Source organism: Puntigrus tetrazona, chromosome 22, assembly GCF_018831695.1.
Source record: "Puntigrus tetrazona isolate hp1 chromosome 22, ASM1883169v1, whole genome shotgun sequence".
NCBI lineage: Eukaryota > Metazoa > Chordata > Actinopteri > Cypriniformes > Cyprinidae > Puntigrus > Puntigrus tetrazona.
This window is the reverse complement of record NC_056720.1, coordinates 12,160,290-12,177,789: the sequence shown is the minus strand read 5'-3', so window position 1 is coordinate 12,177,789 and position 17,500 is coordinate 12,160,290. Positions and strand designations below refer to the sequence as shown.

Here is a 17,500-nt window from a genome sequence, read left to right as displayed (position 1 = left end):
ACGTATTTTTTTTTTTTGTTTGTTTTTTGTTTTGCGAAGAGCTCACGTGGTGCTTTAAACGCTCAGTGAGCAAAAAAAAAAGCGTTTTCTGCACATCCGGGGGAGGCCGCGCTCACCTGAACCGGAAAATCTTGTTTTTAACCGCGTACTCGTAAAAGGAATCCGAGGCGGCGACCGAGTAGGTAACGTTGAACTCCTCCCCATCCGTGACCTTTTCTGGCGGACGTTGAACCCAAGCCATTTCCAAGCCTGTGAAAAGATAACACAAAGCGGGTGTGAAGCGTTTAAGGAAGCCTGAAAGCGAAATCTTAAGTGATCTACGAAGACTAATGTTTTCTTTACATATGTGGACGCTGCACGCTTTGAATCAACTTTTAAATAAACAACGCTTTATTGTTGGTCTGCTGATTATTAAACTTCCTTGTTTATTTAGAGTCGTTGGTTTGTTCGTTTAAGGCCTCGTCTTCGGTTCTTAAAGGGACCGCTCACCAAAAATGAATCATTCAGGTTTGTAATCAACAATTCACTTAAAAAAAATTAAATCTGCTTGTACATTGACCGTATTTGTTGCTCTTTTAGACTGACAAGAGAATAAAAGAAATATCCTTTTTGGGTGAACCGTCCCTTTAGGCAATTGGCGACAACAATGAAAGCTATTGAATGTAGATAATTGTACTAATTTTCTTAAAAAGCAGGCACTTACCGCCACAGCTAATCATGTTGTAATCATTTGGTTCTACTATGGGCCAGCAGTCATATTCAGTGTTGTCTAGGTCATGCCAACCTACAGTATACAGAATCTGAAAACAGTTCATTATCAGGTGTTCGCTCCCTGGACCAACTTCAACTGAAATCGAGTAGAATATTTTTGAAATGCGATATTGCTAAATTTGTTCCGGTTAGCAACAAAGTCGGCATAGCTGTGTTTAGAAATGAAAATAAATTAAAATGCATTATAATACAGTTGAATTAGTGTTTGAATTAAATGCAACTATTTTGTGATTAAATTAAATGATTTATTGTTTTAAACAAGCACTAATAACTATACATCCTGGGATTTAAATAATGGGGTATATAATATTATTTAATTGGTTTTAACAAGTGATGTATAATGTGAATGCAGAGGGGAAAATAAATATAAATTGCATATAAATATATAATATAAATTTAATTTATTAAGTGTTAATACGTACCAACAACATGCTGGGTAAAATGAAAATTAAATTAAATTAATAATTACATGAAGCTAATTAAAATAGCAATTAAATGTTTAGTGTTAATATGCCATGTATATATGCTTGAATAAAGTCAATAAAATTTAATTTAAATTAATATAATATAAAAGCAAATGAATAAATAAATATAATGTTAATAAGGACATGCTTGAAAAAATTTAATTAAACCAAATTAAATTATTGATTGATTTAAACAAATGCCAATATGTACTTCATACATGCTGGGATATAATACAAAAACATGACATAAAACATATTTATTTGGTTTAAATGTGCTAATATGTTCCACATACATTCTGGGAATAGAATAGAATAGAATAGAATAGAATAGAATAAGGAAAATAATGACTTAAAACAAGCTTTGCTGGGGGAAAAACTATTGCAAATAAAGTGGATTCACAGGTCTGTCGTTCACTGCCTTATTCTGAACACAAGTGTTTCTGACATAGACACAAAAGCCGTGGGTGATAATGTCTGATCCAGTCCATTCACTGACAGTTTTTTGGCAGTAAAACCAATTACACCATCACTGTACAGCAGGGTATGTTAAAAAAACAATACACCATCATCTTTTTAAACCCATCCAAGTGATGAAATGACTCCCCTGCTTTGCGAAAACATGCCCAAACAAAGTCAGAAAATCAATCACTTACCACAAGGAAAAGGACAGAGCAGCTTTCCCACAGACCCATCTCGTCTTGTTTGTCCGTTTGGATGCACAGTGCAGACTGACTTGGAAAGACGGGGCTGCCTCTTGTCCTCTATTTTGTCTTTCTTTTCTTGTGGCCTCAATAGCCCAGTAATTATTCAATCAGCTGGAGAGCTGGCGCTAATCATAAACACAGCAGCTTTCTGCCCCTTCACTCTCCCAAGGAGATCCAACTCACCTTCAGCCTCCACTTGTAGTTGGCACATACCCCAAAAAAAAAAACAATATAAAAACAACGTATTATTTGAAATGCAGTCTCATAGATATCTGCTTGTAAGAAATGTAAACATCAGCTGGTGGGATGCAGAAATAAAATCACTATGGTCTGCTTTTTTATTTCCATTTATTATAAACTAAATTATAGTGCATTAAAAGTTATCATTAAATGCAGCATTGTGCAAAAGTCTGGGGTCATTTTTTTTAATTATTATTGTGGTCTAACCTAACCTGTATTCCACTTTTATAGCAGCAATAGTGTTTTGGGATACACTCTGCAACACTTTTTCTACGGAAAGAAAACAAAAATAACGACTTTATTTAACTATTCGCCACTGTAGAGTCTCTTTTGGAGAGTCTCCGTTAATGGTCAGTGAATGGGACAGTCACTTTTATATCTAAAATATCTTAAATTTCCTTCAGAAGACAAACACAGCTTTTACGGGTTCTCATTTTGGCGGCGGGGTAACTCTCAGCGCACACTGTAAAATCAAATAGTTCACCGTGGTTATAGTTAGTGAGCTGTGCTTAGTTTTTATACTCGGTTTCATTAAGCAACCAAAACTTTTAGGGCAAATAAAACTGCTTCGAGCGACACTTAGCAACAAAGGAACCGATAAGATTAATGAAGCAGTGAGAGGCAGCGGTGCGGTAATATGTGGCTAACGCTAACGCACGACATAACCACAGAAGAAGAAGAAGAAAAATTCCTCCACGTCTGTTATCTTTCACTAGTTGAATTCACTTGTTTCATAAAGTCGTCTTCGATGTTGGATTTTCAATGCAACTGAACATCAAGTCACCCACACAAGATTTTCCTAAAATGTTTTATTTTATTTTTTTTACTTACCTTCATAGAGATTAGCGTTCCCTTTGGTTGGGCGCTTTGTCTACTTTGTTATCATTTTCTTCTTTTTAATGCAGCGAAGCAACAACAAATCCGAGTTATTTGGTTTCAAGGGCAGAAAGACAAGTTGCTTTTATATTAAATGAAAACATAGGTCATGTTTTGATTGATTTATTATATAGTTACATTATTTTTTTTACATTAATGTATTTTTTTGTGTGTTTAATAATGATCTTTTACACTTTCGATGTTTTTCATAAACCACTTGAGAAGCTTTTAATTTGAATGATATAATACTTAAATAATTAAGTAATTATTTAATAATTAAGCGCGAATCACAACAATGGTAACAATTACATTGCCGTTTTATTTGCTCTTTTTGTTGTGCTACTACCGACACAAGACAGCAAATTAAATTTGCAAACAAAAACAACAACAACAACTGTAAAACAAAGCGATTGCAAAATTGCCGCAATGCACTCTGGGAGTCCGCGGGTAGCTTGAGTCATGAGTAAACGCAACTTAAAATAAGTAGTTAAAACGACTTTTATCTATTCAATGAATGAATGCTTTAAGTTTTCAAGTAAATATTCTTAATTCTTTTTGTAGGGCAACCAAGTTATTTCCTCAAGTTATTTCAACTTAACCGGGTTTAGAGCACAGGCTTTTCTGATTGGCCGAGATTTTTGATTGATTTGTCGCGTCTAAAACAAAAGCCTCTAGATAGACCCTGCGTACATTTCCTGTTTAAATCAGCAAGATCACGGTCTATCTTTACGAAATCAGTCCCAGCACCGGAAAAAATAAACCATCCTGTTTACTCTCGGACCCGCGGGTGGCCACTGAGGACGTTTTCGCTCGAGCACCAACAGGAAAAGCCGGTTTCCCGGGATGTACAGTCCGAAGCGCGGTTGTGGTTTCATCATGCTGTAATTAAGCCGTGTCGCAATCCCGCAAGAGCGCAGGTGAGACTCGTAAGAATTGCGCAAGAACGGGGAATAGCCTCCGTCGCCTCTTTTTAAAACCCAAAGCAAGCAAACCGGTTTATTCTGCACCCCTGACCTAGCAGTTCGGGTTCCCGCCTGCGAGCCTGAAGCACGTTAGTAGGGGCTGTTAGTGAGAAAACTTATATAACGACCCGGTAAGCGGATCGGAGAAATACAAGTCCGTCGTGGAAGGCCGTTTTTGTCGCCTCAGGAAAAAGGGAAGAAGTTACATTTTAAAACTGAAGCCTAAACCCGCGTTGAAACGGATTTTAGTTTTCGTTTTGGAGTTTAGTTTAACTTCGTTTAAATCGACAGCATTATATTAGACATCTCCGTTTAGCTTCGGTCCATTTCTATTTCAGCTTTAGCGACTTATTTTAGTCAGTTGCAAGATGTCTAATTTCCATTTAGGGTTACGCTCATCTAATATTTGACTTCGGTTCAGCTTCATTTTAATTACTGACAAATATTTTTATAGTTAGTGAAATATTGTCACCGTTTTGAAAAACAAACATTTATTCTGAAGTGAAGGCTTCCATAAAAATCAAACATTCTTAAATAATCACTGTGTTTTAGTTCAAGAACACAATAAAATTATATATACAGGTGATTTGATTTACATCGTAACATGACAAATTGATTTTTTTATACATTTAGAGAATTTTAGGGAACATATAGCTACATTTTGTACAATTTCAATTGTGTTATATTGAACAATGGAAATCTTTTACGCATGAAACCACAAAAACAAATTAGCAGTACCGATGTATTTACATGGGCATAATTCAGCACTTAATCATCCCTTACATAATCGCAATTCTAATATTTAAATCTAATATTCAACTATACAATAAAAAAAAACTCATTCACACACACGAAGACCGTGAAATGCATACGAAATGTCTCAAATGCCTGCATTAATATGTACATCTAGTCTACACGTGATTACACACGCATCCATTTTAAGGAAGAAAAAAAAGACTCGTTTTAAGCAGTTGGAAAATGATTGAAAGATTCACACAGATTTTACGATGGGAATGAAATCTGTTTGGGATCTTGAGGAACGGTCAAAAGCTGAATTAATGAGGTAAAACGAGACTTTACAAGTGCATTGCTGTGGGAGATGCGGCGCGGTGGTGGTGCACATGCTCAGACACGCTGCACGCGGGCGTTAATGTGGGCAGCTATTACTGAAAATGGTACAAATACGCGCATCGCTTTATACTGTCGTATTAAACTCCTTTCGAAGCACTGCTCGAAGTTTTCCGGCTCTGAGAGGAGAATTCGGGAGCAGTGGCACATCGAGTGGGGGGGGGCGAAAATGGTCTTCACAGAGTCCAAAAAAACGAGTCCGGCCCAACTTCAAGACTTCAGCATTTCCTGTGTGGAGACCTTGCTGTCCTCTGCTGTGTTCTCTTTCAGGCTGCTAGATGTGTCCCGGGCAGAGTCGCGTTGAATGTTGGCCTTGGACGACCTCTGCCGCCTCGTCCCGCTGAGAACGCAACGCATCAGGTTCTTGATGGTGGTCCACATTTCGTTGTCTCTGTAGGAGTAGATGATGGGGTTCATGACGGAGTTGAGGACGGCGAGGAGCAGGAGCCAGCGCTTGAAGGTCAGGACGTCGCATTGTTCGCACTTTAGTCCGTCCAGGAGCAGAACCACAAGACCGGGGGTCCAACAGATCACGAACGCTCCTGAAGAGATGAACCGAAATTTGGGTTTAATTGTAAGTTTAATACGTTTTTAACCATATATTTGTATACCATATAGTTATAACACGTAAGTTTAACTTGTGTTCTTGTATTAACAAATATATAATTAAAAATTGGAATAAAATAAAAATTTGATGCATATTAAAATTATAAAAATTATATAATTATATTTTATAATTATATAATTTTTTTATAATTTTATAATTAAAATTATATTAGAATTTGTCTTTGTTAAAATTACATTTTTTGTATAATCTATGCTTTATTGTATACAATTATATATATATATATATATATATATATATATATATATATATATATATATATATATATATATATATATATATATATATATATATATATATAACTAATTTATTCCACATTTCTTTTCTGAAATTAATAAAATTTTGACAGTACTAATATATATAATGTGTGTTTTATTTATATATTTATATTATTTATATAAATTAAAAAAGAATTATTTATATAAATAAAAAAATTATATATATATTACACACACATTTATATATTTAATAAATAATTACGTCTACATATGAATTTTATTTATATATAATGTAAATTATATGAATATAAATATACATGGAAATATATTTTTATTTATTAATCACAATAAATCACTAACTAGCACTAATTAAAACACATAATAAACAAACATTTCATTAAATGTAATGGTTTAAATTACATATATAATTAGGCTTAAATTTAATTTTCTATCTTAAAATAAACGTCTAAAAATGGTAAAACTTACATGAACATTACACTTGTATGTATTTACTTAATCATGTTTGTATGTGTAAATATATAGTATTGACAGTTTAACCTTACTAGCCTTGTGTTCAAGATCATAAAACAATGTAAAACGAAACAAGGTGCAGATATTTAATTTTTTTTTTTAAAGGAAATGAAAGCAGAGAAAGTTGCCATTGGTTCCAAGTAGCAAGTAGGTTCCACAATTTGTCTCATCTCACAAACAAAAAAAAATCTAACCTTTCACACATATTGAATTTCGCCCTTCTGCAATGTTTTTTAACAACTTTTGTTTTAACAACACTTAGAATGCATTTCTGCCCCAACATGTTCAATAACCTTTTTTTTTTTTTTTTTTTTGGGAGCCTCGATAGAGTGACTCACAGCAACAAAGCCGCTTTTAGTCTCCGTTTCTTCTTAATTCTTTCAAGTTCGTATGAAATCCTGCCTGAACCACAAAACAAGCTCGGACAAACAGGACGGATCTCAGGTGAAGAACGTGTACTGGCACGTCTTTCAAGATTCGAAAACACTCGTAAGGTCTAAAACGAACAAAAGAGGTGGTTGTTTTCTGATGCCTGAGCTTCTTCTGAAAGAGCCACAAACTCTCAGAAATAAAGGTACAAAAGCTGTCGTTGGGCGGTACCTTTTCAAAAAGTATGCTTTTGGACCTATTAGGTTTAAATATGGACTCTCAACGTGTACTTTTTGAAACGATACTGCCCCAGTGACAGCTTTTGTACCTTTTGCACAAAACCCACTTAAAGTAAGTTTGGATATTTTACTGTAAAACGTGACTTAAGTTATCTGAAGTTCTGAAGCAGAAACGCGTACTGGAGAAGGACTAAACCTCATCAAACGGGGGTTCCTCTGCGGTTTCTGGGAAGTTCGCCATTTAAGCGAACGCTCTTTGCCTTTAATTGTATTAAACGGTTGCGGAGAAGGACAGAGCGCCATGTTTTCTGCAGATGTGCACAGCGTTGTAAGAGCCCTTTGCATATATGCATTTATTACATGGCATAACGAACGGCAGCGGCGAGAGGGCTGGGTACCGCAGGGCCACAGAGCCTCAAAGGGGCCACAACTATTTTAAAAGAAGACCTTGAAAGTGCATTTTACATTTTGCGAGGGACCGTATAATGGCGGCACTGCTACAGATGGAACAGCATTCAGGCGCAAACAATTAAAAAAAAAAAAAATCTAATTTGTTAAAAATAAATAAATCCGGCGTTGCCGTTACGAAATGTTAAGCAACAACCAATCCTGTAATCTAACAGAGTTTCTCAGAGGAACGTAGAGGTTTTGCGATTGAGCGCAACGTTTTTGGCGAATGCAAACGTTTTTTTGAGCAAACGAAAACTTTCAGGGGAATAACAATGGTTTTGTGTAAGCGTAAACGTTTTTTGGTGAATGGCGTTTTTTTGGGGAACAACTTTGTAGGAAGCAATTCAAAACCAGCTGTGCGAATGTTGATTGTTAAATCAATGTTTTGATAACATAAATATGAATATATAATATAAGGTGGTTAGCTGAGGGTTTACAGAGTTACACTGTGAAATCTGTTCATGCTAAGTTTATGTCCTAACTAGCCAGGACCACGTCTAGTATCATTTTTTTCTACTGAATTTTCATAACCGTACATTAAACGTCACACGCTTTCTTATTGGCTAAGATTGAGTAATATTACAAAGCAATTTGTTTTTCATAAGAGAGATTGCGCGTTTAAAAAGCGCTTTCGTTTTTTGGGGGTCACGCATTTTTTTACATTATCCTCTGACGCTTGTGATTTTGATCCATCCAGACCCACACACACGTGCTGTATTATAATAACGATATTGATACGTTGGTGCGGTTTCTTGTCCGTTTTAACAAAGTTTTTTTTTTAAAAGAGGAGCCGTGCAACCAATTAACGTTACATTTACCTCCAAACAGGCCACAAGGCAACAAAGAGAGAAAGAACGCGGTACTTCTGAAACACAGGCGTCTGCTTTTATCTGCAGTTCGTAATGAGAAATAAACTGATGAGTACTGGGCTGTGAATCTTACGGGGGTCTCCCAGACACGTTCTCTTCATCCTCAAAAACAATCCCTCCTGAAAACAATCTCATCTGGCCAAAAAGAGATGCACATGTGAGCAATTGGCGCGAAAGACAGACGCGCATCTAGTATGAGTTTCCACTGGTGCTGGTGGTTTGATTCAGATGCCAGGCAGTGTAAAGAGCGACCTTGTGCAAGATAATTATACGGGCCTGGAGGAACAGGGAACAGACGACTCCTCCACTTCAGCCCTATCTGCAACTTGAAGCAGTAAGAGATACTCCTGAAAACTGGTATAAAACCAGATTTTCTTCTCTGCAACATGCATTGGTCTTATATAATTACTACATTTGACTAAAAGTGCTGGTTAGACCGGTTTTGGTTTCGTGCTTTGGTTTGGTTTATGCCAGGTCTATTAAGTATTATCAAATAGACATATTTTATATGCATGTTGAATTGAATACACAACGTTTCCTATAAAAAGCATACTTGCAATTGTTTAATTAACGATATGCAATGCAAAAATATCAGAAAATAAAAATAAAGGAAATCTTGAAAAGAAATCTTTTAGCATCTATATAGTTTAGGCAAAAGACATAAATGCTTCACTGCCTATTATTATTATTATTTGGGGAAAAAAAAAAAAACTTTTTTGCATTTCAATATTACACAATACTTTAGGTTTTCTAAAATATCGGATACTGTTAGTTCGGGTTATATAAATGTCATTTTTATTAAATGATATATTATAATGGGATTTAACTTTTTACATTAAAAAATGGTGTGAGAATTATATATATATATATATCTTGAAAGTTACACCACATGAAGCTTTTCAAAACCATAAAATAAACAAAATTACAAATTTTATATATATATATATATATATATATATATATATATATATATATGTGTGTGTGTGTGTGTGTGTGTGTGTCTTTATAAATTACGTATTTGTATAATCTATATTTATATAGATCATTATTTCACTTTTTTCACTAATTTTGACAGCACCAATATGTATGTGTGTGTGTGTGTTTTCCTTTAAATTTTAAATGATGAATCCTTCCCTGCGTCACACACTCTTATTTATCATTGGCCAGTTTGCAGACAAAACGTCTGCTAGATTGTTTGAACACGTAATTCACAATAAAAGACAAAGAAAAACAAAAGGTGAAAGAAATCCAACCTTTGAACTTCTGATAGCAATCCCAAGGGTGGGAGGTTTCGCATTTTGCGATTCATTGTTAACTCTAGCATCTCGTATGTTAACTCTTCAGTTCCTCGCCTACATCTCCTCATTCAAGTTGAACGTCTCCAAAAAAAATAAATATGTATATGCAGTAGATGCCTGCCCGTGGTTAACAGGATATGAGATCACATCCTTCCAATCTAAATATTTGTCATGTCTGTAATAAATCTGCAGAAATATTTACCCGCCCTGTCCCATATTGCCCACACTTGAGTGGGTTACAAGTTTGGCAAGAAATATTTGAGACCCCACAAGCCTCCGTTGTGAGCTCAGTTAACATATTCAACGGTCTGGGAGCGTTTATCACACTTACAGACTTAAGGCGTGGACTTTGGACAGCTCTTCAGAGCGATGGAGGCTTGTGGGAAAACTATAAACCAGCATATCCTTTAATTGCCATTGAACTTTGAGTGACTGAGGAGTGATGATACAGTCTGATACATATCACAGTCAGGAATGCATGTGGTGATGCATTTGTGCAATCAATTCACTTCCCACTTGGTCACACTGCTTATAGTAATCTAGTATCGTTATAGTAAGAGACGGTTCACAAAAAAAAGGAAAGAAAATTCTGTAATCATTTACTCAACATTACGTTACCAGTAGTGATGAACCACAAGGAATATTACGCAACTGGCCAAATTTAATTTGTTTGGGTAATTAAATTTGGGCAGTTGGGTCATTTTTCAGGGTGTTAAGTTTTCTGGCGATAAATTGAAGTATTTGTAGTGAAGGTCTTTAGAAACGTTGTGCCTTTCATTATTTAATTCAAAATATTGCTACTATACCGCAGCTCGCGTGTTCTTAAAGACGCTTCCTTAAAGAAGCCCCGAAATGTCGAATGTCTCAGTTTCAGTTTCAGTTTGTGGTGATGCACCACAATTCCTGAAACTGAAAAAGTATGAAATTGGCAAAATATTCATTTTTTTTGGCCATCACGGGGCAAGTTTTTCCTCTACATGAACTTTTCAGTTCATCAATACAAACTGGTATAGCAGGAATTGCCAAAAACAGTGGATGTTTGGTTTTGGCTGAAACAATTGTGGTGGGCAGAAACCAAAAAAACAAGTATTTGTGGTTGCCAATATTTCAGTGTATCGCTACAAACCGGTATGCATTCAGGTCTTCTGATGAAGACCATCTATCTGATGGATGGTTTTCAATGTTTATGTAAATCCAATAAAAACCACAGCAGCTCTTAATGAGGCTAAACACTATATTGAATGTAATGCTAAAATGAGGGTGTGATAGAAAGACTACAAAGTTTACAATGGCATGCATTGTATAAAGGTCTTAGATCATCTCCACAGTTTTATGTTCAGTTCTACAGAATTATTCCTGTGTAAAATGGTGCTACCCTGACTATTGATTAGAATATCTTTCAATTGAGATGAACATTTTAAGTTTTTGGGTGAACTCGCCCAGTTTCACAAGACCAGACCTAAAGGAACATCTCCAGAACTTACCAAGTACGGTCATCACAGTTTTGATGAGCTTGACCGGTGTCCTCTTTCGATTTATAGATCCAGTGTGCGCCTTCAGGACAACAGTCTTTCTCATCACATAGATGTAAATCCTCAAGTAAACGCCCACCATGATGAGGAAGAGCACCAGGTTGGAGACAGACCAGAAGATCAGGTAGCTCCGGCTAAAGATGGGTGCAAGTTTGGAGCACAGGTCCAGACTGCAGATGCAGTTCCAGCCCAAACTAGGAACAGCCCCCATGAATAACGATATACCCCACACAAGGGCGATCAACAGGGTCACACGACGTTTGGTGAGGTTACTGTGAACCTTCCAGTTCATGATGGAGATGTAGCGCTCGAGCGCTATCACCAAGAGGTTGGTCAGGGACGCGGATAGACTGGCGTCCAGCAAACCTTGCCGAAAGAAGTAGGCTTGAACAGTGAGATCGCGAGATATTTTCCCCGTATTGAACATGAGATACACATAAGCGATCCCGGCGAGAAAGTCTGAGGCGGCAAGGTTGGCGAGGAGATAGTAGAAGGGGTAGTGAAACCTCTTGTTTGTCACTACCGCCGAAATGATCATGGCATTGGCCACTAGGATGAAGCAACAGCAGATGGATCCAACGACCTGAACCAGGGTGAGCTGTGTTTGGTCCCATTCATCTGAGGTTATGTTGCTGTTGTTGTAGAAAAAGCCCATGGGCTTATCATAGTAGCAAACATTAGACCTGGCCATCTTTGGAAAAAAACCACTATGACTGAAAGGAAAAAAAATAACATAAGTGCATTGTCAGGGACTATAAAGCTTCAATTATTTCAGTTTGTTGTTCATATGAGTCATGTGAAAACCCATAATTCAAAAAGACAAAACCAGGTACCAAGGTAACATATATGACAAAACTGCAATAAACTACAGAATCGAACATAAACACTCAAATGTACATAATCAATAAAGTACGACTGACTTTCTTAATAAAAACCAAATAAATATGTTATGCAATTGCCCTTTCTGCATATATATCTAATATAGATTACCATAAGTACACATGTACTTAGGTGAAATAGTTTTTTAGATTTCTTGCCAAAACATTTTTGCAGTGTTTTAAAATAAAATAATATGTATTCTGTTTTAAAGCATAACTTTTTTTGTATTATAGCACTTAAGTTTATATCATTAAAAAAAAACCGTTAAACAGTTTATCCCGGGTTTTATCGCTCCTAATCATATTTAGCCTTCCCTTGTTGGTTTTTAACTGTGTAGTCTCTAATTTAGCCCGAGCCATAAAATGCTCGTTTCGCATAGTTTCACGCCGTATCGCAGGTTACTACCAAAACAAACCAAATCAGTGAAGCTCTCGCGTGAACTCAAGGTTTGCCAGCGTTATCAGCTGTATGAAACTCTTACAGTAAAGCGCAGTGATATGCAAGGCTCTCTTACCGGTGTGAGACTCGTCAGGTTCTCGGTTCACTCTCCATTAGCGGTCCAAAGTATCCGGCGCGACTCCACACACGCGAGGCGACTCTGACTCGAGCGTCTGAAGAAGTTTGATCTTGAGAGTTTTAGGGAGGAGAGCGGGAGGGATGGACTCTGTGGGCGTGGCGACCGCTCTCGATTGTTCGTAAAGAGTAAATAAAACCCCCGCGTTACGAAAAGGAAATGAAGCTACGTTCGCGTTTCATCTCCACACGAGCCGAAGAACTCGCTAAAGCGTTTGAAGGAGAGAAAAAAACGCTTGAAGTTCAAGTCAGGTTGTGACAGATAAGTGACGCGTTTATGAGTGGCGTTGTCTTCGTCCATTTCGTGCAGTTACGCAATTTCACTCAGGTGCGTGAGGTAAAGAAGGATCCTCACAGCGTTGAACATTAACAAACATGGATTTGGATCACAAAAGCCTGCACTGAGATTTAGTCTAGGAAAAAATAGGCTCCTCTGTACCTTTACATGAGAAGATGCGCGCCGTCTAATGTATGGGTATGAAGATCTTACCAATACAGAAGATGCAGAGATTTGTTATTTTGGTAGAATTGCTCTGCTTGTATTCATCGTGGTCGCGGATTTCGAGAGCGAGTTTCATTTCTTACTGAAACAAGAAGTGAGAACGTCGTTTTATAAACCGCGCACTTCTGATTTAATTGGTTTTCGTGGTCGAGAAAGCACCTTTTTGCAAAACTCTCCCTTTTAACAACCCCTTAAAAGGCGTCACCGAGTTTCTAGAGTGCATTTCAGCACGATAATGCATTTTTACGGCTTTGAATAACAACAAAAAAAAAAAAGAGAAAGGCACGGACACAAAGGGCCTCTTGTAGTTTGCAAATACAAAATACTTTTTATTATCTTCCATTCCCTCACCCAAGGTCTTTCTCCCAGTGAGCAAGTGCTTACTAAGCAAGTCACGTAGGAACTTGTCTGCCTTCCCTGATAATTGTGGGCTGATGATGATGATGACGATAATGATCCGTGATTCACATCATGTATGATCATCTCCACCAAGACAAAAGTCGGCTGAGTGAACCACGCATTCTGAGAACTCCGGTGTTGCTCATACGCATTACAGTCATTCCTTACGCACTTCGCATATTTGAGGGCAGCATTAAGAAACTTTATCTTTTGAAATATTTCTAAACACCTTTGAGGTAACGTGCCAAAAGGGCCGATACAAAAATCAACCCAAGCGTGTAATTCGAAGCAACTCTCTAATGTAAAACGCGAGCAGACAATCTACATAATATTATAGAAGATATTTCCTCTACTATCCAACATTGAACGGGGATAATTTTACAGACTGCGCATCAAAATCCATCCGACGTCATCTGCGGTTGCCATATGACCCGCAAAACGCTTCATTTTTTGCTCTTGATTGCATTGTAGTGCACTTTGGCAGATATGATTTGGCATTTATCCGTTTGCTAATGCAGGTCTTACCGGTTCCTAATGAAATTGGCATGTTCGCGGAAGATCTCGCTTCCTGTGTAGTACGTGAACCGCGTTACATGGAGCGGTAAACTTGTTCGCATAATCTTTCCCTTAATAAGCTGCAAATCCATTGCAGTTTGAAGTAGATTTCGAAACGGGATCGGTCGCAATGGTCAGCTGATGAGAATGATGGCGTCGTCTTTGGGAACCCTGCAGAAAGACCACAAAATTCGTGTAAAAAAAAAAAAGTGTATTTGTGGGTAGATGATTTGAAAGAGTTTGTTGTCTTTGAACCACTCGCAATACCATTGAGCTCTGATGGTTTTTCGGGGCGGATTTTGGTTGTAAGGCCTTTATAGATGTTTGCTTGCAGTTTCCAAAAGGCAGTGAAACTAAGGATTTCTAAACAAACTCCCGAAAAGGTTACGTTTCATCGCAAATTAGGTCAATTCCTTAAATCGGACTGTGCCTGTAAGTCTTTTTTGTCATGGTTTGGGGTTAGTGTTAAATCAAACTGATTACAGCTGTTACAAAAAAAAAAAAAAAAAAAAAAGACATTTAAAATATATTAAAATATTAAAAAGGCAGGCATATAGGCAGAGGCAGACAAAGTACGCAAATCCATTACTTGAGTGAAAGTAAAGATACTACTGGTCAAATATTACTCCGTTACAAGTGAAAGTTGCAAACACAAAGTTTTAAGCTTTTAAAAGTACTTAAGTATTATGAGTACATTTCTGATCAATGCATTATTGTTGTGTTTTATACTTGCAATACCGCCTCTGCATATAGACAGAATTAATTGTGGTCCATTTTTAATTGAAAATAAAATGTAGACTTCATATAGAATTAGATTATAATTAAAGTTGTTTAGAATTTCTAAAGAATAATTGTGAAAATGTCTAATGGGGGGCGATAACAGATGTCCATATAGACTGAATCACTCAGCCATCTAGGAATATCAAGTTTCTCTTTCTGCCAGATGAAAAGATAATGAAATATAATGCTGGTGCACTTGTTGAGCAGGAACACCAGTTGATCTAATCTGAAGAGATGATGGAAGACTCTGCTAAAACCCAATTTAATCCCAAAGCACTGTAATATCCATGCTGAAATCCAGTCAGTGCAGCATAAGTGGCTTTTAACCTGATATTTAGTCGCGGCATCAAATTATAGCCGGGCTTTCCATCGCATCTGACACTCAAGCAAACAATGAGTCCTCCGTTCAGAGTTCAGTTTCACGTTTTCTCGCATTGCAACCCAAAACAGCCAGAAACTTACAAAACAAAAAGCTTTGGGAATATTCCCCCAAGGGACAAAAAAAAAAAAAAAAAAAAAAAAGAAGCTCGGAACAATAATGGGCATCATTATGGGAGCAACTTTTTCTTTTCTAAACTCTCGTTTGTTTATCGTTGCTGCAAGGCCTGGGGAAGCCTTCTCGTTTTTTTCTTCTTCTCCCCGCAGAGAACATTTCTCTGTAATCAGCACTTTGCTGGGTGTGTCCGTCTTTCTCTCCCACCACTAATTCCATTTCTCATGCCATAGTGGGCTGACCTCAGCTCTGGAGGAAGCACTGCTGCCCTGCAGCTGATGTCTGCCATTATGTACTCTACCTTTTGCAGCAACACAGCATAACTGAAGGGAGGACGGTCTGGGCTTCACCACACTCTGTGCCGACCCCCTCCTGCCCCTGGAGGGGGAAACCCTCCTTCTGCCCCATCAGAAACCGCTGGAGCTCTGTCATGGGGAAGCCTGTCGTTTGGTAACCCTAGATGAAAAGGAGTTGTTGATATGAAGTGCTAAAAACAAGCACGGTAGTGCGGCTCTTTGTTTGTCGAATTTTGTTCAATCTGCAAGTAAAAAGTTCTTCTGGAAATTTAAATTGTGCCATTTACAAACTCTGATGTTCACCTGACTTTTATTTATTTTATATTAATTAATTCCAGTAAAAAAAAAAAAAAAAAAAAACAAGAAAAATAAGCAAAACAAATCCAAACAAAAAAAGAGAACAGAACAAAACAACCCCCATTACGGTTGTAATTTTTATGTGAAACTAGCCTAAAAATTAATAAAAATATATATATATATAAATTCTAAATATATATATATTAATTCTAAATATATATATATATATATATAAAAATTTACAGGAGGCCTTATAGGCATCTATTTGCAAAAGATAATAGAGTGAGTTTGGAAAGACATGAATAAATGATGCCAGTTTTCATTTTTGTGGGAACTAATCTTATAAAGTAACAAATACAAGATTTTTTTTTTCCCCACAATCGTAGATTCTCATTTGCTCTATTATTATAATCCCTACTAAGGCCTCTTCCTTTAAACCCACATTTCAATAATAATTAGCTTTAATATTATATTAGCCTTGCCCTTTTTGCTAGTTTTTAAAAAAAAAATTTCTGGGATAGTGGAAGGGTGCTAGAGATATAAGAGTTTGAGTTGTTTGCAAGCCGGTTCAAACGTGCATCAAATGTAAGCATTGCGGTCCAATGTGTTGGAACATGTATGCTAACAACCAAACCAAGAAAACAAGAAAAGCTAGAAACAGGTCACGGTACGTTCAACTGATAGTACCTTGATGGTCTCGTAAGCGTCTGTGATGAGGGCGATGAAGAGGCTGAGCACCATGTAGATGAAGAGCGAGATGAACGAGTAGAGATAAGCGCGGCTGAACAGCCACACCATTGTGTTCTTCTGCTCGAACTCCGCAAACGTAGGAAACATGTCGTCCCCGTTGACCAGAGAGAAGAGGCACTCCGCCACACGGCTCAGACCTTCAAACTGACCCCAGAACATCAGTGAGTGAAAGAAGAAAGTGTGCGCAAGACCTGTGTGAAGTACTGGCTGTACACAAAATACACTTATGCATTGAAAATACTTTATATAATTATGTGTGTGTGTGCAGATATGTTTACAGATTGGATAGATAGGATGGATAGATAGGATGGATAGATGGATTGATGGATGGATTGATGGATGGATTGATGGATGGATTGATGGATGGATGGATTGATGGATGGATGGATGGATAGATGGATGGATGGATAGATGGATGGATAGATGGATGGATGGATAGATAGATAGATAGATGTGCCATTAAGACATTAAGATGTCTGCATGAAAAGAAATTCAATAAAGTGATTTAATGTCCATAGAAAGCACATTAAATTAAAGTGTCGACTTGAGGTTTTCGGTACGTTTTTGGAGCATAAAATGTCAAAATTTGGTTGAAATAATGTTATATAGAAAATATAGAAAAACTAATTAGTATGCAAGTATCATTTGACCCATAAACATGTATGTAGATGTTATATATCTTTTTTTTTACATTATTGAA

The 17,500-nt window shown here is 37.0% G+C and overlaps 3 protein-coding genes across 6 annotated transcripts in view; all 3 read right to left on the bottom strand.

Moving 5' to 3' along the window:
* LOC122327107 (atrial natriuretic peptide receptor 2-like) overlaps nucleotides 1-2,103 on the bottom strand; it is a 13,320-nt gene extending 11,217 nt beyond the window's left edge. Inside the window, exons 1-3 of one of the 3 annotated variants that reach the window (XM_043222287.1) lie at nucleotides 1,889-2,103; nucleotides 704-800; nucleotides 117-249 (exon numbers count right to left, since the gene is read on the bottom strand). In XM_043222287.1, coding sequence (XP_043078222.1) covers nucleotides 117-249; nucleotides 704-800; nucleotides 1,889-1,927 — 269 coding nt within the window. In that variant the 5' untranslated portion in view covers nucleotides 1,928-2,103. Of the gene's footprint in view, nucleotides 1-116; nucleotides 250-342; nucleotides 486-703; nucleotides 801-1,888 lie in introns of those variants that run through there. The other 2 variants (XM_043222288.1, XM_043222289.1) reach the window with 2 other exon arrangements.
* Nucleotides 2,104-4,491: 2,388 nt separating this feature from the next.
* On the bottom strand, nucleotides 4,492-13,408 carry lpar3 (lysophosphatidic acid receptor 3). Its single transcript, XM_043222376.1, has 3 exons — nucleotides 12,670-13,408; nucleotides 11,229-11,989; nucleotides 4,492-5,687 (listed from the first exon to the last, which is right to left on the bottom strand). The coding sequence occupies exons 2-3, from the start codon at nucleotides 11,965-11,967 to the stop codon at nucleotides 5,356-5,358; spliced, it is 1,071 nt and encodes a 356-aa protein (XP_043078311.1). The 5' UTR covers nucleotides 11,968-11,989; nucleotides 12,670-13,408; the 3' UTR covers nucleotides 4,492-5,355.
* A 124-nt stretch (nucleotides 13,409-13,532) lies between these two features.
* Nucleotides 13,533-17,500, bottom strand: part of mcoln2 (mucolipin TRP cation channel 2) — a 9,736-nt gene continuing 5,768 nt past the window's right edge. For both annotated transcript variants that reach the window (XM_043222374.1, XM_043222375.1), the window contains exons 12-14: nucleotides 16,738-16,944; nucleotides 15,759-15,913; nucleotides 13,533-14,355 (exon numbers count right to left, since the gene is read on the bottom strand). In XM_043222374.1, the coding sequence (XP_043078309.1) occupies nucleotides 14,319-14,355; nucleotides 15,759-15,913; nucleotides 16,738-16,944 (399 nt within the window). In that variant the 3' untranslated portion in view covers nucleotides 13,533-14,318. The remainder of the gene's footprint in view (nucleotides 14,356-15,758; nucleotides 15,914-16,737; nucleotides 16,945-17,500) is intronic.

What these genes read in the sequence shown, in the direction of transcription:
- lpar3 (XM_043222376.1), bottom strand. Translation starts at nt 11,967, where the DNA reads ATGGCCAGGTCTAATGTTTGCTACTATGATAAGCCCATGGGCTTTTTC. An exon ending in AACTGTGATGACCGTACTTG is followed by an intron (nt 5,688 to 11,228) that starts GTAAGTTCTGGA and finishes TCATCTCTTCAG; the next exon opens with GAGCGTTCGTGATCTGTTGG.